The sequence below is a fragment of the Amphiura filiformis genome, chromosome 9 (genome assembly GCF_039555335.1).
Source record: "Amphiura filiformis chromosome 9, Afil_fr2py, whole genome shotgun sequence".
In the NCBI taxonomy this organism is placed as follows: domain Eukaryota; kingdom Metazoa; phylum Echinodermata; class Ophiuroidea; order Amphilepidida; family Amphiuridae; genus Amphiura; species Amphiura filiformis.
The window spans coordinates 13,744,040-13,770,247 of NC_092636.1; the positions used below are offsets into that span (position 1 = coordinate 13,744,040).

Genomic DNA, 26,208 nt, shown 5'->3' on the forward strand with positions numbered 1-26,208 from the left:
CGAAACTTATGTGTCCAAGATGAATGGGAACGCTGTTAAACTAAAAATTTTGTCGCGAAATTGTTAAGTACTAGCCGAAGAATGAAACAAGTAAGCGGTGTGTTTCGCGACCTTACGAAGCACCGAACAAAACTCTCTCTGAAGATTCCGCACAATGAGTGAGCCCTTATTCATTTGTCTCCATCATCATTAAACGGATAATAATAATAATAATAATTATGGCATAATAATTAAAAGGGCATTTCGTGATCCACAGCCTCATTCCCCCCACTTTTCTCAAAAAAAGTTGAGATTTTTCTATCACTGGAAACCTCTGGCTACATAATGTTTATGTGCAAAACATTTCTTGCAGATAAATTCGTTTAACAAAGATATCGTGAAATTTGAATTTCGTTCTGGTATACCAGAACGAAATTACAACGCATTGTCTATGGAGCAGTGTAATACACATTATCATGCATAACTCGCAAACGCAAAATCGGAACCCCGGGGGTCACTCCCATTGTGGCCTGTACACCATCCGCGATAATGAAAACGCGTAAAAGGGTCGTTTTTCGTGGGTACGCACAATACGCGCGTATCGCGTTTAGGGTGTCAAAAACATGAAAAATTGGAAAAAAGGGTAGCAAAATTGCAATTTCTAAATACGCGGAAATGAAATTTAGGGTATGAAATTTGATGTTAGGAATGAAATCCCTGTTTAGGGTGTCGTTTTAGCCAATGGTTAAATCCTTGTTTAGGGTGCTTTTCAAAAGTTGATTATCGCGGATGGTGTACAGGCCACAATGGGAGTGATCCCCCCGGGATCGGAACCAACTGAAATGTTGGTAATAAGCTTTTTTCGTGGATATGTACTGGAAAATGTCATTAATAGAGGATGCTAGGATCACGAAATACTCCTTTAAGGCCCCTATGTGCCCCGTGGAGGGTAAAATTTTCTTAAGGCGTTCTAAATGTTGCTACTCCTCTCTCGATATTCCTACAATTCACGATTGTATTATGCCTTAAAATGACGTGCGAACATTTGATTATCCCCCCCCCCTTTGATCTGTCAAAAATGTCTTCTCTTTCTTTCCCCCTTACTATGGCTATAGGGGCGAAATATTGACGCTCCCCGGGGCACATAATCATTGTTTAGCGCCTAATATTACAATTGAAGCGCTTTATCATAGTGAAAACATAATAAAAATGGAGGTCATATTCTCAAATAGAAGCTATGGAGCAGAACTTCACTCTATTTGTTTAGAAATAAAGCAGTTCTTCTAGAAAAATATGAAAGTATATATTGGACCATTTTATTCATAGAATTATTTCTTTATTAGGTATTCTTCCACTACAGTCTATATATATAATTACTCTTTTCCCCCTTTTTGTAACGTATTGGACGCCAAAGAAGATCATTTCGTCAGCCTGCTACGCTAGCTAAATGCCTAAGTCATTCTTACATGTTTCTCATTTGCAATTTTAATTTTCTGAGTAATAAACCCATAATTCATCAAATTTCCAGCCGCGTTTTTCATTAACTTGTGGAATACATCTCTTTTGATGTATTCCACAAGTTATTGAAGAATGCGGCTGGAAATTTGATGAATTATGGGTTTGTTACTCAGAAAATCAAAATTGCAAATGAGAAACATGTAAGAATGACTTAGGCATTTAGCGTAGCAGGCTGACGATTTGCGAGACGTAGTCACGTCGAGCCATCAATGCCCATCATGGTACAATAGCCTCTCTGGGTAGCCTCATCGTCAGATGCATGTGCCAGAGTTGCCATAGATGCCGAAATCATTGGAATGAGTCGAAGGTATTTCCCGTATTTGTGGGAAATATGGGCAAATGTCACGTTTCGTCTTATTTTCTAAGTAACGATTATTTTGACAAAATAATTATTCAAATAGATGTCGCTATAAAATGGGAGAAGATCTGAAAATTTATTAACCGGTTATTGTGAAATTATTATCATATAAATAAATTGACTTTCTAAAATTTAAGGGGAAACCATACTAATTTGTTATATCTGTAATTATTAAGACTTTATGGACACTTAATCATGCAGAATCCATTGCCTAAGTTAGTCATGCCATCTTCAGGTTCAGGCTCAGGTTCAACTGGGGTTTCTTCAGCGGGTTCATCTGTTGGAGTCTCACAGTGTTCACCCTTGAATCCTTCGGTACATGTGCATTTATACCCAGCGCCAAATTGATCACAAGCTGCCCCATTCAGACACGGTGCAGGATTGCAAAAATCTGTAAAATGAATAATATTCATTCATTGAATACTATAGGTGTTACAAAAACGGTTAAAATAAAGTTGCAATAAATAAATCAATAAATGATAAATAACGTCCTTTACAAGAAATGATATTTGGGATAATGTAAGGTTATATAATCGAAGACAGAATTAAAATGACTAGCTTGCGTATGATGTCCTGTCAACCAGACAAAATATACCGTACTGCGCAGGTCAGCAACCAATCGCACCGCGCCTTTGCCCTGACGCAAACCATTTTTTTTAAATTTGGTATTCAATTATAGGCCACACATCGTTAAAAAATTTTCAGCAAAAACCACTTGATCATTTTCTCTCCTCATTCACCATTCATTTTTATTTTCTATTCAGCTTTTGCACCCATATTTGATCATTTCATATTATCTGTCTCATCTCATGTCCTGCCCCTTTGTCTATGTTTGTGCGTTGTCTTATCACGTTGCCTTTGATCCTGTCAAAGTCGTCAGCAAACAAAGATTTATCAACTTACTGCAGAAGCCACATGTTTTCTGGCAGTTCCCCGTTGCCCAGTCTACGTAAGTATGTTCACAGTATCCTTGTGATTTAGCGTCCTCGCAATTGTCGGCAATGTCCTTGCACTCTGTAGAAAATGACAACCAATCATTCAACTATTTTAAATAACATATAGATTACAACGTACACATCCACTCTTTACTTCTGCAGAAAATGAGGTAGTATATGTGTGAGAAAAGCTCGGTACTGAACCCCGCTACCGCCTCGCTACAGTCCTGCTACAACCCCGCTACCGGAAGTTGCTTTTTGGCCCTCACTCTTACAGCTTCACTCAGTGCAAGAATAATATGTAAAGGATATTGCTTTTTGTGGTTTGCCTTAAATTTCCAGCCTCTCCCTCCACAACAACTTAAATTAACAATTTACTCATTGATTTGTGGTATTTTGTTTCACAAGTTGTTATATTTACCCCTGATTTCATGCCCTGCGGGGCTCTAATATATATTGGAACTCCGTTAGTTGCAAGTCTTTACTATGGATGTAAGCGGCCTCACCCCTGCCGCTACTCCAATTCGGTTCACTCACCGGAGCTCTTTCATCGCTTCAACGCATGTTCTTACTCTGATGACTTGCTGTTTCTAGTGATGTTGAGACGTCACAGGTGTAGATGACGTCAAACAAGAAGATGCTGTGACGCGCCCCCTTGATTCCAGTGGGTCTAGTCTACTGTAGTAGACCAGTTTAATTTATCATTCCCTAAATTAAGCTCTCTGACCTGACCATGGAAAACTCATCATTCCTGTTCTGATTCAACAGCTCAGATATCCATGGGAATTCTCTGGGCAGGGCAGTCACTGGAGATGTGATGTGTTTCGTCATAGATTTTAAATGGTTTCATGCATGGAAACGTATGAATTGTTTATCACAAAAAAAGGAATGCAGCGCAGTCTACAGTGGGTCAGGTTGTTATCCCAGACAGGGTTAATGTTTAAACCCACACAAAAACGTTTTCAAAGCATTTTAAACAGGTTATATTTTGGGTTTTGGTTTTGTTAAAAACGTTTTAATAACATTAGATGTCGGGTTATATAAAGGTCATGAAAACGTTTTAAAACGTTTTGTATGAAAATACACTACAACAATGTTTTTAAAATGTTTTCAAAATGTTATTGTAAAATATTTTTGCAAACATTTTTTTTGCCAAATATTTTGTAAACACTTTAATATCATTATGTTAGAATATTTACAGTAGGTTATCAAAAACGTTTTTTAATGTTATGAAATGTTTTATATACGCTTTGTATGCCCTTTATATCATTAATTAAGTATTTTCTGGCAACCTTTTTCAGATGATGTCAAAAACCTTTTATGTTCAGTTGCTGGGAATATACATTATTATAATCTGGCTACGACTATTAAAGCCATACTCTTTTTACCAAGATAATACTAATACCCAGTAAATAATAATAATAACAATAATAATAATAATAATAATAATAATAATAATAATAATAATAATAATAATAATAATAACACCCAACAACCACTGTATTAATGTTTGTGTGCATGACATGTCAATTTATACATATAGGTCGGATAACTGTTAAATCAATCATTCTTCGGCCTCACCGATTTTTTGTCATTCATTTTACTTTACTGATCCTCTGTAATATTAAATAAATATCTTACCATATGGTTGGCAAATTCCGCAGCTCTTCTTACAAGTAATCAACATCCACCCTTGGTATTCACCGCCGACACAGTCACCACTACCCGCAAAGAAATTACAATCTTTATGGTCGTCCTCACATCCTATGAAAAAAATTTAGTACAATACTAATTTTCAATTTAAAAACAAACTGTACAAACAAAATGAGCACATTCCTTGCATTAATAAAACAATGGAGACAATGGAGACAAAGTAGTTTTGCAGGCCGGTAGTTTTTAATTATTTTGAGCTTGGGTATTTTTATTTTGCTCTGAGTAAAACGACTAAGCCGACTGTGTAATTAAGTTTTCCTACCTATAAACGCGTTTTTGGACAAAGCAACGGTTTTTGTTAGCTTTACTCAATTGTTTTAAACCTTTGATCCCATTTGCATCATAAGGAAAGTTTGCATGTGCTCAGAAATTTCGTATAACCTTTCTACAAGCCGGAGTTCATGTGTTTACGTAGACTTCTCCGTAGTCCACTTGCCCATTTTGCATACTCTGGCTATTACATTTAAGCATAAAACTCTGATTTATATTGATTTGTGTGCAACTGATAGATTTTCACATCTGTATCTGATCTTTTCAGTCAACGCACTCCCTCTGTTTGTTAGCTTCCCAAGTGGACTACTGACTTTGCCTTGCGGTTAAGATTTTTAACACGGGACTCTATGGAGAGGTTAGGCCAATTTCTGGCCTAACTAAAATTGGCCATGATGTAATGCATCTTTAAATGGATCTGCCTTGTGATTGGTCGCCCATATCTCGCTATGGTTTAAATCTTACGGGCCCGCGCCAGTACCATTAACTACACCGTACACAACTATCTGTGGTATTTGCGGCGCTTTTGTGTTGATGCGAAAGTTAATCTCTCATCAAACATCTAACGCGTCTTGTACTATACCATGCTTAGTACTTGTGGTTAATGGACTGATAAACAAGTATGCTTGACAGTGTGTTTTTAGAGAGCAAAGTCCCGGGGTAAAGTTCTGCTTAAAATTCAAAGTCCATAGTCGGATTTTCGGGGTTCGCTATAAATAAACTGGTAGATTCCAAAATCAGAATTGTTCAGTATTAAAGTGAGCCATTATAATTATGCAAGATAATGTTGCATTCAATTACTTTTATTGTGACTAATCATCTGATATTTTTAACTCTTTATGACCATTTTACTATTGAATACTTTAATTTTAATAAACATCAGTATAATTTTGAGTTCAACGAAATGGGTTCATCATGTCTAATAATAACATATTTTAAATAAAATTCGACTATGGCATAGTCTAGTGTTTACGCCAAACTACGTAAGCTAATCGTATATACATCCTTAGGAAGATGATGACGGATTGCTAGCCTGATGAAGCCACTAGTCAATGCTTGTCTAGTGGCGAAACGTCACTTTCACAATATGAGTAAACATCTACATTTTTGATAGGAACATAATAAAAAGTCTTAAACACTTGAGAACGTTCCTGCAATCTCATTGGTTCTTACCCGTGTGATATGACACGATATCACACGGGTCAGCGAGTGTGCATCGACGCGATACGCGTGCTCGCTATTTGAACCAATCGGAGGAGCATAGCAACGACGGGACTGATCGATTTTAAGCCCTAGGTAGTTCCTTGTAAAATGTAGGATTTAATTTGATTAAAATTTGTAATACTTATGATATTTCTATTTGAATTGAAGTGTTTAAGAATGAGAATAAAGGTATTGTTTTTAACTGCTGTCGTACATCTATCGTCTCATATAACACGGGCGACATCATTATTTTTGGCGTAAAACAACTCGGCTTCGCCTCGTTGTTTTACTTAAAATAATGATGTCGCCCGTGTTATATGAGACGATAGATGCACTCCAGTGGCTAAAACCAATACCTTTATTCTCTAATTCAACGCTGATGAACAAACAGACAAACTTTAATATTCAAATGTTTGTTAGACGATGTTTTTTCCCAGCTCTTACCTAAGTCACAATTTTGACCATGCCATCCTTCCGCGCATTCACATTTATACGATCCCTCCTCGTCCACGCATGTACCCCCGTTATTACATGGATCCAGTTTCTCACATTCGTTCACCTCTGGTAGAAATAGAAATAATTAATAGCAACAACAACAACAACAATAATAATAATAATCAAAATATCGATGAAGCCACATAAACGAATAGTTTGATTTCGTTAATAAATTTCGTGAATCAAAATGCTAAAATGAATTATAAACTTGTTCATCTGGCTTTTCTAATAGCTACGGTATCACGTGTCATCCGAGCATGATCACGATGACTATTAAATCAGGCACTGAACTATTGACCTGTCACACGGTTGGTATGACGTCACAGGAGAATCGTCGAGGCATTTTTCTGATCGCTGCGTCGCAGGTCCTGGAGCTTCCTGGAAAAGTTGTGGCATAGTCATCATCCTGAATTGAGCAAAGGTTCCTCCAACAGGAGATAAGTTTGCCTCCTCTTAAAACCACTTATGTTCTATGTCGAGTACTAACACATATACTGTCGCCAAATTATACAAGGAGCGTTTTGAGCGGCTAGCCCTCCAATCCTGCAACGTTACACCACCCAAAACATTGGTTTAGTTTCGTTATGTGGACGATACTATTGTGAAGTTAAATAAAATCAAACAAGTCCCCTTCTTCAAACACATCAACGCTGCATAGAATAATATCAGTTTTACGCAAGAAGTTGTAAAGGACAATGAACTTCAATTCTTAGACTGTTTGGTCACCTGAGAGCAATGGCTCAGTTAAGTACCACAATCATTCGGACCAATATTTACCCGGGATATTTACTGTTTGAGTCGCACCTTTCGCTGATTCACAAACTGATTCGCACAAACTAGGGGTCATTAATACTATCTTAACGCGCAGAGAATTCCCATGCCCAAAGAAGCTAAGTTGAAAGAACGTAACCATCATAAATCAGCGCTAGGTACCTGAAGGTACCAGAACTGAATAAACACCTCAAGCCCCACGAAAATCAGAACTTACACCACTACCGCAGAAGCTCCTCTCCAAGAAACATTACTATCCCGTATCGCTTCGGAGAAACTCAAGCGGATTTTCGTGAAACACCGCGGCGCGTCCCCGTCACCTTAAAACCCGACAACACTCTATGGTGCATCCTAAGGACACCCGATAAACAAAGGAACATTTTATATGACATCCAGTGCAAACAGTCTGATTGTGAAGAACTGCATATCATGATATAATTGGGGCATAGTGCAGTTACGTTCACGGCAAATTCACCGTGACCTTTCCAGCCATAAACCCGCTTATTGAAGATTAAACCGATATATGCAGTACTAAACCATTATATAGTAATCTATTGTCCAATGCAAATTTATTACCACATGATAATATTAATCCAATGAGCGACCGAATTGTCCGCTACGGACGACTAATCCAATCGATAATGACGCTATTGACATGTACGAGCGGAGCTCCATTGACCGAATTTTGGGGTATTTTTCACTGGTTTGCAGCTGTTTGCTGTCATTTACTCATCAAGGCGGACCACCGTTATTATAAGGACTATGCTAATTATTTAAAGATTGACATGTAGAGAATAAGCCATACTTGATTGACAGAAAGTACTAAATTTGTACCTATTACGGTTTTATGACAATCTTCCAAATACGACCAAACCATGGCTGCCCGGTGAAGCAAAATGTGCATTGGAATAACACGGCGAGTTTGGATAGATGGCAGGATTTCTTTTTCATAAAAATGTATGTTCCCCCGTTATTAAAGCTTGTACCGGGTTGAAAATTCAGATATTTGGAAAAAAAATAAGTAAATGAAACATAGAGCAAGTACTAAAATCATAACTTTTATACTTTTTGATATATGACGCTAACTAGTTCATCCCCTATAGTTACAACACAGCGCTACCAGTAGGGTTCAATTGCCTATTGTGAGTGCCCCTGTGTTGTGTGCACATATGTAGTTAACAATAACTGCATGATGGAGACTTACCAACCATTGTATATACAAACGTGTGTACCAAGACCGTAGACACAGCGATCATTATCATGAAGGTGCCTTGACGACTTTCCTGTGGCGTACCAAAGAGTCACTACCCCCCTCCCCCTTTAAATACTGGCCATTATTTTCCATAACAGATGAAACCCTTGGTCTTCCACTTGTGACCTTTTTTGTCACAGAAAACATTGAACTTGTAATGTTTTAATCTGAGTCAGGTTTTAATATGAGATTAACAGGGATTAAGTAAACAATGACCACTGATGTGCATAATTACACTTTCTTTATTAATTATCACACGTTTTGACCTAATCCGAATTCACGAAACAAGAAGAATAATCCCATGAGTACCGAAAACATTTTCTTCCATGGATACTGGGTACAAGACAACTTTCAAATCTTGGGTTACTTTCATTTAAATGTACGCTGCGAGATCAATATTGGGACCATTGTAACAAATGAGGTGTCATAATACGCAAAAATAAATTCTGATTCGACTGTATATCCCAAATTTGGAATACGATTAACCGTTTGTGAATAATGACCATTATTTAAGGGGGTGGTTACTTTTTGGAAGATGTTTAGCCATTTTTAACATAGATTTTCGTTTCCTTATTCATCTTTTTTGCCTTTTGTGTGATAATTAATATTCTATAAACTGTATATTTGTGTGCAAATTGAGAGCGCTATTTTTACATACATTCTAAATTAATTAGCCAAATATTATCAATCATTCCTTACATTTTAGAACATTACATTGCTATTTGTTTCTCTTTTTCTGATGTTTTAATGCTATTAAATCAGTATTTACCCATTGTAAAAACACGATTTAAGATAAATAGCGCCATCAGAGTTTACCTTTTCTTAAAAATGACGTCGTTTTATATGCCATCAAACAACCGCGATGAATAGTATTTCTCCTGCAGTTTGATCAATTGTGTAAACCGAATTCGGATGACTTTGCGGGAAAATTGGCGCAGAAGGGTTTGAAAAGTTGAAAATTCTTCATAAGTAAAAGTTATAACCCACAAACAGGTAATTTCCGTTTACTTTTGTCTGTTTGCTTGTTTGTTTGTTTGTTTGTTTGTTTGTTTTGTTCCCTTACCTGGGCAGTCATACATTACATTGGCGTGTTTGATATCGTACCGACTCAGCTCATGACGCTGACCCATGTTCATTCGATCCTCTAAATGGCGCACCTCTATTGTTGACTTGTCATTTTTCGAAGCGTACTGAAAGAAAAATGTACTAGAAATTGTTTATTGATGGGTGACTTCAAATGAGAGCGAGCGGGATCTGCATTAAAACGCAACAATGGAATCTCCTGGGATGCGCATATCCATAATAGCTCATAATAGAAAGTGTCTACGAATTCGCAACCGGAAATAATCGCGTATTGAGCGTGTTTCTTGTATGATCGATTATAGTGCGTGTGTGAGTAGGGTGTTCATGCAAGGGGCAATGCCTGGCCGTGTAGGGCGCTCATGACGTGATGCCGTTTGCGCGAATAAGAGGACGTCATACCCTTCAAATTGCATTTTTAGGCCTCCGAGGGGTAGTGGTAGTCTCTTAAACTATGATTATCTCGTAATAGGCAAGAATTATTCGGTTTCAATAAACTTTAATACGCTGGTGTAAATTCATAAAAGCGCGCGTCAATCACGCATAGCGCAGTTGGCGTATGTGCTGTGCCCAACTGTGTGTACGCCATTCTACATGTATATCAATCCACGATGTTATGAGTCCCGCCTATTACCTGCTGATCAGAGTATAGAGGGCCTCATTTACCCTCATAACATTCAGGGCCACAATGTTACTTTGTTCTGATGCAAAAATACACCCGCAATGTAGATATCTGTGGTAAGTACACGCCCACTTACACTAGGATTCTTTATGGCTTTATTCTTTACGCCAGTGGTTCTTTATGGGGTATATTTCTTATCACACCATTCTTGTGGGGTACCAAAAACGTACCACCAATAGTTTGTGAGGAACGTTTTTTCTACACGTTTCGGGCCTTATGGGGTTCTATAAGTTTGTTTGTTTTTCTTAATGAGATCCATGATTTATACCCCACAATGAAGTTGTACCCCACAAGCTATTGCTGCAACTTACACAGTACCCCAAAAGAATGCTGGCACAAGTGCACACACACCCCTACACACCCCAATACACATATTAATATAGAGGCACCTTTTCCAAAAGTTACAAAGCACACAGAATGTTGCAAAACATTGTAGTCCAACTAAATAAGGTACATACTAGGACAATTAAAATAAGTCTCGAGTAGTTTCACAAATTGTCCAAGTGAACTTGCATGGCGACTATTGAATGAAGACATGATTTAATGGACTGAAAAGCATACTCTGATACTTACATGGCTACCATAATGCATAATGGAGGCATGGTCATACGGAATACCATTGGTAGACACTTCCACGGAACTCATCTTTTCGAAGTTATTTTCCATGTTCGGTATGATATTCTCATGATGTACAGTGACATATTGGTCACGATCAGGACGAGATTGTTCATGGACGTAACCGATAGCATGACCCAACTCGTGTATGGCGGATCCTGGACCTTTCTGCAAATAAAAATTAAATAAGAATATTAATAAAAACAAAATTCGATTGTGGTTCTTGATTTCAAGTGTCTATTTGATTTGATGAAATTGATCCCTCATACATGATATAACTATAAGTTGATGCCCATATTCCTATGGGAAATGGTTTTCGAAGGAGGGCTCATACCCCCCCCCCCCCCCCCCCGGCCACAAAGGGAGTGAAGAAAAGCATCAAGCATCATTGGCAATTTAAAAGTGTTAAAAATTTAAGAGAGATATAACGTAGATGTCAAGACCGTTTCAACAAGATTCGATTATTCGCCTTATTAGTACTACTAGTTTACGCAGACCTGTGAGCAACTTATTGACTTTGTGTTGTCATTTTGAACGTGGTTCCGAAAAGAGATAGCGTGAACCAGTTGACCTGGCAATGATTGATTTTGACGTCACATTAGTGACAGCGAATCATGACTAGGGCCTATAAGTACAAACAAGGCAATGCAGATAGCCCCTTACCGCAGTGCATTCATCTGTCAAGTTGAGTAGTTGTCCTTCTCTTTGTATGTAACCTATGTACGATGAACACCTGTTGAAGGATACGTCACAATTCCAATTATTGATGATATTACGTAATTCCTACCTAAAGCCTACGAGCACCAGGGATTTTGAATAATAGGATTGGCGACTGAAATTATGTAACGACTCAAGCGTGTGTACTGTGTATCCTAGGTCTAGACAATAGGCGCCATATTGCATGAGGGTTAGAGTTCATAGGGGAAACGTTAAAGGTTTAGTAGATTAGGTCATCCATGAAACTCTCGGGGGAAACTCTCTCTAAATCAGGGATTGTGAACAATTGGGATGGGCGACTGAAATCACGCGACGATTCAAGTGTGTGTATGTTAGGTCTAGACAATATTGTAGGGGGGTTAGCGTTCATATGTGAAACGTCAAAGGTTCAGTAGATATTAGGTCACCCAGGCGCTTTCACTATATAATTCACGAGTTGTAATACCAGTAGGTAAAAACACAAGTTTGTTAAAATGTTCCCGAAACCCAATTGCTAAATTATAAATATAAGTATACTACTTTACAAACTTTGTTTTGATAAATCTATTCAATTTGATGGTAATGTTTGAGATAACTACGCATCACATCTTCCTGATTTAGCTAGAACGATCTATGTCTATAACGATCTAGTTGATGCGATCTGATTGTGATGATTCACCATTGCAGCGAAATTACAGCGCTTATAGTCCTCTAAGATCTAGAGAAAGGCGCTTTATAAATCCAAAATTTATTTATTTATTATTATATGTCAATTATTCTTTGCGCAAGGTCAAAGGGGCTCTTTGTCCGACAGGCATCTGATTGATGAAGGTGTGACGTCACTTCTTCAACCCGGAGGAGGCAATTATCCTAGACAAGAAGGACAGTGTTCCAGAGAGGAGTAAGGGAATCCATATGAAACAGAGTGGAAGAGCCCGCTATTGGGGTCTCCTCTTCCAATTGTCACACGGATGGGACCCGGAATTACAGGGACCACCGCCCCCCCCCCCTTTCTGACATCACACCATCATCGATCAGATGCCTGTTGAAGTCCGATGGTTTTGGACGCAACCCCAGTATTAGATTTAATTTACAAAATAATCTATTAAACTTACCCTATTGAATCATCGACTCCGTCAATGAGAATATAATTGGTATGCCCAACTTTTTTGGCAACTTTCCTATTTGCAGGCTTGAATATCAAACATGTGTATTTTTGCCATTCGTTTATTGCGGCTGTAATGGTTTTCTTGTATTTCTCTAAAAGAAAAGAATTTCATCATTAAAACATGTCATTTACATTCAAGTTTATCATATTTTAGCTTCACAACAGTTAAAAACGGGGATCAGCGACAGTGTGACACCACATTAAAAACCATAACTGTTCCCGACATTGTGGAGCTTATATTGAATATTGACCAGAATTATTTAAAATAGAATTAAAGGATCAGTTGAATATAATCCGCATTTTTAAAAACATTGGATATGATGATAATGTTATTGATAATTGTGCTTGATCTGTCATTACATCACTTGTTCCCTAAGTAGTAAACAAAATTCACTCATTACAAATATCCGCTATCACCCGCATCTTGAGGGGAGGGGGGAAAATGGAGGCTAAAATTTCGATTTTGAAGCCATTTTTGAAACGTCACCACGGTCAAGGTCAAGTCACATATTGAGATGGGTTTGTGTATGTGATGTGTGTTGGGTCAATACGGCACATTAGTGATGATCTCCCGCCCCCTCCTCACATATCCGAGGGTAGGGGTCATAATTGAGCTCCCTTAATAGTGCAACGTAATGCATAAATGAATACTCTATATAATTATGTTTTGTTCTTCTGTACCATTTATTGGTCACGATTAAGACCCCTACCCCCAGAGAAACGAGGAGGGGCCGGGTGGTCATCTTTTGTACGGTTACATTAATGACTTCCCCACCCCGGGGATACATTGAGGGCATCTTATACCCACTAATGTGACGTATAGATCCACACAAACGTGACATACACAAACCCACCCCAATATGTGAGTTGACCTTGACCGTGGTGACGTTTGAAAAATGGCTTAAAAATCGAAATTTTGGCCTCCATTTTCTTCCCTCCCCTCATGATGTGGGTGATGGCGGATATTTGTAATGAGTGAATTTTGTCTGCAGCTTAGGAAACAAGTGATGTAATGAAAGATCAAGCACAATTATCAATAATATTTATCATCATATCCAATGATTTCAAAAATGCTGATTATATTGAACTGATCCTTTAATTCTTTTGAGGAGTGTAGTATTTATATAATATTGAATGGCTTTGAGTGTGATACAAGAATATTTTTCTATCGAGTGCAATATATTCTTGTATCACACGAAAATAAGCCATTCAATATTATTATTATTATTTATATCAGGCTTTTGCTATGCGGTAAAATGAAAATTTATTAAGCTCACCTAGCCATCGGGTTTAACCAATGTGTATTGTAATGTAAGCTTACCTTTTGACCTTCTTGTTTTCTGCTCTTTACTCTCCAAAGACAATTTCGGAATAATTATATATAGGTTTATTTGTAGATGTGGATTATATTTCCTAAGGTTATCCTCATCCAGAATTGCCGCGAATTAAGGGCTGGGGTATGAACGTTTGGACAGTATTTATTTTGGGACATTAGAGCACATCAGACATATCGAATTGAATTCTGAATACGAAGAATGTCCTTCTGATATCAAATAATTTTGATTTTTTGAAATTCGCAATTTAATACACATTTTATGGCAAATCATTAAAATTTATATTTTTGATATTTAACAGTACTCGAAGTAAACTTTACAAATCTGATGATTTATACTTAAAGTGTATGTAGGTGGGATGAAAAGCCGATGATCAATTGAAAATTTTGACCTTTCGTATTGGAGATATGGATTTTTTTCCCAAAACACCAAAAAAAAAAAAGGTCTTTTGTCATAAAATTTGTCATAAAATTTGTATTATATTGTGATTTTCAAAAATGAAAATTATTTGATATCAGAAAGACATGCTTCGTATTCAGAATGCAATTCGATAGGTCTGAGGTGCTCTCATGTCCCTCAAAAAATACTGTCGAAACGCAATAAACGCTCATTCTAGATCCCTTAAGTTTGTGATTTTACTTGTTTATACAGTACGAAATCTCCTGTGAGCCGTTACGATGTCTGTAGTGTATTGTTGTGCTGTTGTATCATGACCCGTGTTGGTGCCGTCACCATGGTAACGCGCGACGCGTACGCGATACGCGTACAATATTCACGAAATATTGTATTGCATCCGGGTATTTTGAAAATATTGTACAATATACAGTTTTATTGTATCGCTCAAAAGCCTGATATAAATAATAATTGATAATATTCAAGAGAAAACATGACTAGATCCAACGACAGCTCGGTGGCATGGAAATCCTGTGCAATTCTCCCAAATATTTATGTGTACAATAGACATCACAGTTCATTGTCGGCAAAAATCCTTTTTCTAACTTAGCTTGCAAGGCGTTGGCTGAAGTAAGGAAGCTCCATTTTTGTGGGACCTGAGAGCACATCAGACACGCTAAATTGCATTCGGAATACGGGGAATGTCCTTCTGATGTCATTTTTTTTTATATCAAAGTCGCGATATAATGCAAATTTTATGACGAATTATTAGAAATTTACATTTTTGACATGCAGTCCTCGCATTAAACTCTATAAATTTAATGACATGTACCCGGGATATGTACTTAAAGTGTATACTAGCTGAGAGGAAACGCCGACCATCATATGAAAATTTTGACCTTTCGTATGGAAGATATACAAGAAGTTTAATGTATATCTTCAATATAAATAATCATATTTTCATATGATTGTCGGCTTTTCCTCCCATTCAGCTACATACACTTACGTAGTACGTAGCATTAGATTTATAAAGTCTACCTTGTTTACTTCGAGGTATCAAACTCACTGTAGCCTCTTCTAGTCCCGAAAAATCTATTTTTACGTAAAAAAACGAGTCCCGGTAGAGGTTACCTCCAGGCAGTGGCGGCGCCAGGGGGCATGAGGGGGAAATTCCCCCAGTCAGAACTCTTTGCCCCCTGTTGCTCCCCCAGTTAAAACACAAAATTACGAACATATCCATAGGCTGCAATTTTGCGCAAAATGTGGTGATTTTGCCCCCTATGAAATTCACTTCCCCCCCATGCCCCCCCAAAAAAAAAAAAAAAATCTGGCGCCACCCGGATCTAGCATGGGTACCCAGATAATCCTTTAGGATTTTGTCCTACATTTTAGCTAGATATCATTCATTTATATATTTTCTAATATTCCTCTACCTGCATTTGGACTGATCTTATACACGACAATGTTCCTCGGCCACCGATGAAGTAAGTTTGACATTCCTCTACGTTTTGCTATTCTGTCCGAATCACTGTCACCATCATTTTCTTCATTTTCCTTGTTTTTAGTGTAGATTTCTTGTTGTCCTTTAGTAAATAACATGTCCGCGTGCATATATGGGGATGGATGTGGGGGTTGTCTCTCCTCGGGGGGTTCACCTACAAACTCTGGATTGAATTCCTGAAGAAAAACATCCATATATATTATATCGATGGTTCAGAGCCAGAAATCCTTAACTCACTCAGGATTGGGTTAAGGCTTTCTGGTTCCCAACCCTCGATATTATGTACATGGTATAGACCTTTTTCCCTCTATCCCACAATGCACTATTCCAGGGGGGTATGACGTAGTTCATTAACCTCATAGATCGTGTGCATCCGATGGTCTTTGAAAGGCCTTTGCAATTATTTTGTCTTAATATGGGCATACTGATTCCATATAGGCCTATGCGGATTATCGTAAAGGCCATCGATGTTACTAATTATGCAATTATTGAATATACGAGTGATGCTGTTACGGAGCGATGCAGAACATCTGTGTAAGAGATTTTTGCTTACCGTTTTATTTTCATCTCCGAAAAAAAAGTGAAACGGACGCCGACAAAATATCACTGCGTGGCCCGTCATTAGTTTTTAACCATTAGGTCTATAAAATGTATACAAAGTTAGGTTTCAATAACAGGAAACTTTTTTTGGCGACGACACCATGTCCATAAGGCATAGAAATGTTGTTTTTTGCCCCCGAAAGTTATTAGTGATCGTGGCGCCATTATCATCATTATCGGGGATTCCTTTTTTGTGATGAAGGCACCAGCCGAAATGTCCGTATTCCAGAATGTAATGAACATAACTCTGCACTCCCCCGGGAAGATGATGTATTTTGCGACACTCATACCCCCCTGGAATAGTGCATGATGGGAAAGAGGGAAAAAGGTCTATACACGGTTGTTTGATGTCATAGAACTGTATTCATTTTAAGCAAAGTTTAACACTGATGGCGCTATTTATCTTAAATCAAACTACTTTTTATTGTGAAATGAAAAGAATAACTCACATTATTGGACTAAATTAAATTTTTAATGTATGTATAGCGCCCTCAATTTACTCACAAATATACAGAATAAAAATTGACCACCCACAAAAAGGCAGAAAAAGATGCCAAATTTGGTATAGAAAAGAAATCTAAGTTGAAAATAGCTAAAAATTATATAATGTGTATATTAGTGTGATAGCTGTTGGTATGGTTAAGGTCTAGAAATGAAAATTACGTAATGTTTTGTTAGAAACATTAATAAATGATCACATCAAACAACTGTGTATGCCCGGTTGTACCATCTTTTAATTAAGGTGTTTAATGGTTTCTACATGTATGACATTTTTGATTAAAAATAGGCTTATTTGTAATCAACCTATAACAAACTCAAAGGGATACAGGCTTGCAAACTGTGGGGGTATTTTTGTACCCATTCACTCCTGTGTAGTTCTATACGTTTATTTAATTTCTAGTTTTATTACTTTTGCTAAATATGAATACAATAATTATGTTATCATGAACTGTACTACATTTTATAAGTGAGAGAGTGAAACAAAATATTACGTCAGTATGTTACGTGGGTGTGTCATCCTATACGAAGGGAGGGGCCACCGCCTCATAGGGCACAAATCTTTTTTCGACAATTTTAAAATCGATTGGTGACACATACGTAAGAGTTGGTTCCCGTGCCCCTGTGACGCTTACGCCACTGTATACGATTCTCATCTAATTGTGGTGCTACGCAGCCACAGAGCTTTTAAAGGATGCGTTTTGAGAGGTATTCTGAGAGCTAGCTATTAAAGTGTTACACGGGCTTTGGGCATTGTCTTTGATATAAAGGATTCTGCTAAGAAAAAAAGCTCGAATTACTAATAGAATAACTTTTATTTCACATACTAGAATATCGAGAGGCAACCGGCGCTTTTAAGTAATTTTGAAACACAATGAAATTATCAAAAAAGAATGCAAATGTTACCTTTTCGTCCTTGTCATTGTCCCTTTTTAGCCTGTCAACGGAAACCGCCAATCCTATTGTCACCAGTGAAAACAAAATAACAAGCTTCAAAAGTGGCTCCATTTTAAATAAATATTCCTCAATAGGTCCGTATATTTCCTAAAACGGCTTCACCAAAGCTGTAGTCTCGTAGCCGATGAAAAGGAAAATATCCGGTAGATCTGGTATAAATATGCAGGAATATCCCAGCATGCAATTGAATATATACATGATAGATTGAGCCATGTGTTTATAAGCTTGACTACTTTCGTCAACCAATGAGCAACCATTTTATTTATGACGTCAGAAGATGATTGACTATTAAATCAACCGACCACGCCCACATTTCACTCTGACATGGGTTTAAGTTAGAATGTTTTTCATCACATAGATTTGTCACTTGTTGATACAGAAATACGAACATTAAACACAGAACAAATTTTGAAAATAACAAACTCATCGTTGTTAGAATTCTAATTTCCATATGTATATATTTTTTTCAATTCAATCATGTCGATCAATTTGATATTGTTTCCACCTCTGTGCAAAGATTTGAGATATTTAATATTTTCAAAGTAAAATCGTAGATCTTATTATGATTTATGCAAGCTACTGTTCTATTTCTAATCCCCAGCATATTTCTGTCAAAATGTTTGCGAAAATGTATATAGCTTGGTTTGGCATTAAAGCCATATTATAACATTTCTGTAAAAATAGATTAGTATTTATTTTCCATAAAATGTTAGCTTTTACTGTCAGATATGTCCCCTTGTAATTTTGAGCCGAACAAGTGAGGTAAAGCATAGACAATTGGAATTTACTACTAGCGCAAATGCATGTTACTCCCGCGGTTGTAATACGGTACGATCCTCGGGTGTGTGTGTATGTGTATCCCGCACGCCGTGTACGCACTGTGCATACGTATTCGACTAATATTTCCATCGTAATAATAAAACGCCGGTTCTCGGATTTTGACAAAACTACAGCACCTAAAATTCTTGATTTTTACAGAGTTTCTTTATTGACTAAAGTACATTACAATCGTGTAAAAAACAGAATTAACATTTGTTTTAGGGCGTTCTCTTCTGTATCAGCAAATGTTATAATATGGCTTTAATATAGGTATGTGACACTTTCCACAGCTCATACCGTTTCCAATCAAGAAACATAAGAAAACTCACACTTATGTATTAACCTATATTAATGCGGAATTCGAACAGATGTGTGCGTATACTTAAAAATGATACGAAGTGAAAGCATTACACTATGAACCTTTGCGGCAAGAATGCCCGCAGACTATGTATGGTGATTCGGCAAAACATTTGATCTTGGGTTTTCAGATCCCAGTAACCACTTACAACCAATCAGCTTCCAATTTCCAAATCACAACAACAATAAAACAACAAAGCAAGGTGAGAGGACGGTTAATAAGGCCTGCATCATCCACGGTTGTTTGATGCGATCATTTATTAATTTTTCTACAAAACATTATATGTTCAATTATTATAGACCTGAATAATACCAACAGCTATCACACAAATGAACTGTATACACATATATTTTGTAGCAATTTCTAACATAGATTTTCGTTTCTACGGTATATCTTATTATTCACTTTTTTCTGACTTTTTGTGGTAGTTTACATTTGTGTGCAAATTGAGGGCACTATTTACATATATTTTTAATTTAAAATAACTAAATAATATGAGTTATACCTTAAATTTCACGATAAAATATTCCATTATCATTTATTAGACTTTTTGCTGATGTTCTAATACCATAATACAAGTGTCTACCCCTTGTAAAGATGCAAACAAGATTTAAGATAAATAGCTCCATCATTGTTCAACCTTTCTTTAAAATGACTCAGTTTTATATGGCACCAAACAACCATGCATTCTCTTTATAGACATACTAAACTTATAAACACCTTCCAAGAAGTAATTACCCCCTTGATGAATGACCATTATTCCAAAATAGTCATGATAGTTGATCGTACGCCAAATTTGGGATATGCATTCAAAGTGGAATTTATTGTGCGCATTATGACACCGCAGTTGTTGCAATGGTCTCAATACTGATGCCGCAGCATACATTGAAATGAAAGTAACCCACGATTTGAAATTTGCAGGAAAATCCGATTGCTTTGTATTCATTATCCATGGAAGGACAGTGTTTTTTGCTCTCATTGGATTATTTGTCTTGTTTTGTGAATTTGGAGGCGGTCAAAACATGTGATAATCAATAACAAAATGTTATTATTCAGTGGTCATATTTACTTATTCCCATATTCCAACATGACAAGTTCAATGTTTTCTGGGACCAATCAGGTCAAAAGAAGTGTAAGGCCAAGGGTTACACCTCCCAATCAGGCAATTTTAAATCTAGCTTTACCACTGAAAGGACAACTTGTAATTGTAGGACATTTAGGACCTTGTTGGTCAAATAATATTGAAATCTTCATGTTTCAATTTGACATTACGTGAATGATTTCACTGATGTGAAAAATGACAATTGCTATTGATTATCACATGTTTTGATCGCCTCCAAAAGCATGAAACAAATGGATAATCTAATGAAAGTTGAACAGATTTCTTTCAATGGATACTAAATACAAGTCAATAGGATTTTGCTGCAACTTGCAAATCTTGGGTTACATTCATTTAAATGTATGCTGCGGCATCAGTATTGGGACCATTGCAACAAAAGAGGTGTCATAATGCACACAATAATTTATGCTTCGAATGCAAATTCTAAATTTGGCATACGATTAACAATTGTGGAATAATGGTAATTCATTAAGGAGGGGGTAATTGCTTATTGGTAGGTGTTTACAAATAAAGCTGACACACAAGACGAATGGAGTGCTATAAAGGAGGTCCCAAGACTTGATATAATTGGTGTCATTTCTGCTTAGATGTGCTCGGTTTTCCTCGGGAGGGAGAAACGCCAAACACTTTCGTTTTTATATATTATGGTCCTTAACTCAAGTACCGTGACACCTACAAAAATATGTGATTATTGGCTTCCTAGACTCAATTCCTATGAGATTAAAGTATATCAATATGAAGAATACCGTCGCTGCATTTGTTAGTTACACTATGAACCACAATGGCCTCTTCCCAATGGCATAGTTTTATAACCTCGATCAAACAATCATAGTGCACAATTTGACCTCAAGTATGAGTTTTTGTACCCAAATTTTCAAAGGTCATTCAATGAATGTACAAATGTATTGCAGGGTTAAATAATTGTGCCCTGATAGATGAGCATGTTGTGAATCCTGTTAAGATGGCCAAAACTGGACAAATACGGCCCCTGCCATCACATTCCTCTCAACAATACTTTTGATTAAAGTATAATTAACCTTCTTCCTTTCCCATATAGCAACCTAACCGATATACCTACATAGCAAATCTCTCAGATTGGTATGTGATTCCCAACATATGCAAAATTCATCAAATAATGTATTTGAAAATGAATGTCTTATACTTCACCTATAGAGTTTCATAGATAATCAAATCATACCTGCAATTGTTGGCATGCGATCTATGTAATTGAAATAATATTAATACCAAGGATGTTTACCGATTCAAAAACCACCTGTGGCTAAAATCACAGGCATCTTATTTTTTGAATAATTATAGTACTGTTAGAATAAGGACTTTCTAGTTCTGTAGACCATAATCTTTCAGGAAATATTTGTAGTTACAGCCATTGTAGTTGCCGAAATCGGCTAAATGTTTTGTTTCATCATCACCGCGCTCAGATCATCAGGCATGTCCCCACCATTTCTATATGGATTGGACGTTTCAAATCTTCGAAGTAAGTACTTCAATCACATACGCGGTACAAATTGGTACATTTATTGATTTATCAATGTGTGACTCAATTCGCATCTCATAACAAATTTCACATTGACGTATTGCAATAAGTGGGCCAATTTTAGAGCCTTGTGGCACTCCCGGTATAGGGTCAATATTCTAATAGACGGTCGAATTGTATTTGCAAAATAAAAACACCAAAATGGGTGAGATTTGATATATTTCGCTGTGCTGTATCATTTCATTCATGTATTAAAATAGTTTATTGGTATGACGAAACTGTTTAAAGACCTTTCGCATTGTCAATAATCGTCAATATTCTTTTGTACATTAAAACGTTTTCCAGATTTTCAAGATTAGGATCGGTCAGGCAAGCAATACAAACAATTTATATTCATATAAAGTAAATTTAATTGTTTGGTGCTGTAAGCAGTAGGGAGCTTTAAATAAAAATATAAGTTGTTTACCATCACATATTTAATCACACATTAATATTGTATGAATAATTAAACAGCTTTACATCATTAGAAGGTAACGGAGTAAAACAAACATAAACAAGATGAGAGAAACAGACCAAAGATGGTTTATGCATTAAACGAAACCTCAATATTTTCCACGTGAACGAGCAATATCATGGTTCACAAATAATGCTCTTGATTTCACGTCACCCGTAGCAATTGAAGATTAAAGAAGGCATCTGTTTGTACTATTTATATTAGGCCCCATGTCACAAGGGAAAACGCGGGAATTCGCCTAAAATCGCAGACTCGCATAAAAACGCCAAATGTTTTGTTAAATCACCTAAATATTTCTAAAATCACCCAATTTTTTGTAAAATCGCCAAACTTTTTGTAAAATCACCATAATTTTTGTAAAATCGACGAAATTTTGGTAAAATCGCCAAATTTTTTGTAAAATCGCCAAACTTTTTGTAAAATCGCCAAACTTTTTGTAAAATCGCCGTAATTTTTGTAAAATCGCCATAATTTTGGTAAAATCGCCGTTATTTTTATAAAATCGCCAAAATTTTAGTAAATTTGCCAAATTTTTGGTAAAATCGTCATAATTTTTGTATAATCGCCAAAATTTTTGTAAAATCGCCAACATTTTGGTAAAATCGCAAAAAATTTTGTGAAATCGTCAAAATTTTGGTAGAATCACCAAAATTTGGCTAACATCGCCTATATTTTGTCAAAATCACCAAGTTTTTAGATAAAATAGTCAACAATTCTATAAAACTGCCAAATATTATTGTCAAAACATGTGTTAAGGGGTGGTGCAATAATTATGTGTACCCCGGGGTGAATTCTCAAAATGGTCTGCCAAAAATCGCTGTTCCCCTCTGGCCGTGCCAAAAATCTTTGCCCCCCCTTTCGACGTGCCAAAAACCTTTGCCCCCCCTTTGATGTGCCAAAAATCTTTGCCCCCCTTACACATGCAAGATTTTAGGGAACCCGAATTTAAAACCTTAAATTGTCTTATCATATAGTCTGCGAAGCAAGCAGCGAGCAGGAAATTTTGCATATTTGAACGTGTTCCTAACGCTTTTCCTCGCCTTTTAGGGCGTAATATAGAAATGGTGCCCAAAATATCTGTGCCAAAATTGCTTGCCCCCTTTTGACCTGCCAAAATCGCTGACCCCCTTTGACCTGCCAAAAATGCTTGCCCCCCCTTTTGGCCTGCCAAAAATCTTTGCCCCCCTATAATTCACCCCGGGTACACATAATTATTGCACCACCCCTAATAACAATAAGAAAGCCAAGTCCGGTCCGAGTCCTGTCCAATTAAATCCATGTAAAATGATTATCGAAAAATGTCAAAATAGATCTCAAATTTGTTGACTTTACTTATTTGGCCATTTTCCAAATTAATTGGGGGCTCTCAAATCAGTGATCTGTCATATAATCCTAAATATCCACCAAATTATTGAGATTTATCTGTCACTGAGCAGAATCATATTATTGTAAACTATTGTAAATCATTAATGAAATAATTGATAATTAATTAAATGTATAATTTTATAAAATATTTGGGCATATAATAATATCTTGGAGTTCTGGAACTTTCCAATCCATTAAATACTCTTGAAAGAGAGAAACATGCACACTGGACCATACATATCAGCTCCCACCAGTAAACTGGTACTCTTCCATAGGGCTATAAGGTGTCTGTAGTTTGTGTGTGCACACTACTAAGTGCACATTGTGTGGGACAATTTTGAAAAGATGTTTAGAATTAAAGGTGAATTTCTGTTAGTATTATCATTATTATGACGATGATGATAATGATGATGATTGATGATGATGTTATTTTTCTATAATGTACGTAGGTATTTGAATATATTGCAATTCATTATCCTGTATGCTGCACGCAGCCTACAGTCTGTCCACATAGAAGTTCAAAGTAAATAGACCTCGGAAACTGGAGGTATGAGAATAATTATTTCAGTGCAATGCTTCTTTGGCGCGCCAACTGCTGCGCTGATTTGTTAACCACGCTCTTTACGCATCACGCCGCTGCGTGACGCAAAGCATCGACCCCCAATGCCACAAATTTGGTTTGTACTTCTAAGCGGACAGACTATAGTGACACTTCTCCAGTCCCTGGGCGCAAGCCCGGGCGCAAGTTAACTGTGAGTTTACATGTAGTGTGCCACACCATAGACTCTGAAGACATGGCCACACACACAAATACCCCCACATGACTGCTGTCTGATACAAATGGTCTGATACATCCCTGTACATACAGTTTTCACCTTCAGGAGTTTTTTTTTTTTTTTTTTTTTTGATTTGTTTTGTTACAACCCTTGATAACCTAAGAAAGTCTCTTTTGAAGCTTATTTCCATTGGGGTCCATTTGAACACCGGGACGGGTTAGGGAACAGTCAGGGGTTAACACCCTACTCTTTTCAAACTGACTCACGAGATATATGTACAGGTATGGCTCTCTGCACACGGGACCGACGGCTTAACGTCCCCTCCGAAGGATTTAAGTACTTTCATGATTCATTTACCCAATTCTAAATGAACCATGGGGAGAGCGGAAGTCTAAACTTAATCTACAGATGTTGCCAATTAATTTCAGACTTTTTTTTTTTTTTTTTTTTTTTTTTCCAAGTCAATATCCCAGCAAATCGCCACCGCCGAAATCGAACCGGGACCTCATGCACTAAAGGCAAGTACCCTAACCATTGCGCCACGCTCTACCTGTTCATGGGTATGATCTTTGTGTACGGTTGGTCAGTGGTTGAGTTAAGTTGAGTCTTTGAAATGCCCCCCCCCCGTGGCACCGCCACTGCTCATTAGCAACTTTTCCCATCATAAAAATACACCCACCCACTGAGCCACACAAACTGTATCAAAAATGCACCTTACTTCTCATTGCCTGCATGGAGCCTTCGCTCCATGCCCTTGCCCCTTCACACATTGGTGAAAAATTAATTATAAGCACACAGTAGACTCACAATTATATACACACATCACAATTAAACCAACTGTATTCATGGTATTATGTGGTGCACATCAAGCAATAACACAAAAGTCACAAGCAAAATGTCAAATAAAGCAAAATATTTTTGAGGATATACATGTACATGTAGGAACAAACTTAGCTGCTGAATTACATGTGAATGAATGCCCTCCCATAGCACTAGCAGGGGGTATCATCATTGTATCTTTCTGACAATTTTTGTCTGATGAGCAATCAGTTTTCACCAGTGAGCAGAACATTAATATTAATATTTTGTTCCCAGATGGCATTTTCTGTAAAATATTGAATTTCAATCACTTTATTTAATAACTTCCCAGGAAAGCCGTGTGACTTAACATGGGCTATCCTATTGGTAGGAGAGCACCAACCATGGGGGAGGGCACAGGCTATTTTTCTGACATTTTTCTATGGGATTTTCTAAATTTTCAAATCGATGGGGGCATGTTAGCTGGTGCTGATGTTGGTTCACCTTTGTCTCGTACACATTGAGTATGGAACATTTAGGTTTTGATGATACACCTGGCTTTCTGAACTGTAGCTACTCTGCTGCCAGCAGCCTTGTAGTATTGGGACCCGTCATGAGTACGGGTACGGGTCCCAAACCATGAGTACGGGTACGGGCCCCAGACCATGGGTACGGGTACAGGTCCCAGGCCATGGGTACAGGTACCCCGGTACCCCAGGTCAACATAAAAAGTGGTAACCATGTGTGTTCTTCCTTTTTTTCAAAACCCCCCTTTTCACTGATTTTTCATTGATTTTACCCCCTTTTTTGCCAAATCACTGACAAAATCAGGGTAAAAATACCCCCTTTTTCAAGGTTTTCAATGAGAAGATTTCCAGACACCCCTTTTCAATGACTCCAAATATTTTAATATATTAAGTACAAAATGTGCAAGTATGAACATTA

General features: G+C 37.2%; 1 protein-coding gene across 1 annotated transcript; it reads right to left on the bottom strand.

Moving 5' to 3' along the window:
- Window positions 1–1,600: 1,600 nt before the first annotated feature.
- LOC140160657 (blastula protease 10-like) lies at window positions 1,601–18,170 on the bottom strand. The gene is made up of 10 exons (XM_072183930.1): window positions 17,968–18,170; window positions 15,896–16,139; window positions 12,683–12,827; window positions 11,535–11,604; window positions 10,830–11,039; window positions 9,558–9,684; window positions 6,421–6,537; window positions 4,432–4,554; window positions 2,759–2,869; window positions 1,601–2,246 (listed from the first exon to the last, which is right to left on the bottom strand). Exons 1-10 carry the CDS (start codon window positions 18,067–18,069, stop codon window positions 2,035–2,037), a joined length of 1,461 nt encoding a protein of 486 aa, XP_072040031.1. The 5' UTR covers window positions 18,070–18,170; the 3' UTR covers window positions 1,601–2,034.
- Window positions 18,171–26,208: the final 8,038 nt, after the last annotated feature.

Excerpts from the sequence above, each read along its gene's own strand:
- LOC140160657 (XM_072183930.1), bottom strand. The coding sequence starts at position 18,069 with ATGGAGCCACTTTTGAAGCTTGTTATTTTGTTTTCACTGGTGACAATA. Across the intron at positions 4,555-6,420 it reads TGGTCAAAATTGTGACTTAG|GATGTGAGGACGACCATAAA; the intron begins GTAAGAGCTGGG and ends TTTTTTTCATAG. Across the intron at positions 2,870-4,431 it reads CGGAATTTGCCAACCATATG|AGTGCAAGGACATTGCCGAC; the intron begins GTAAGATATTTA and ends CATTTTCTACAG.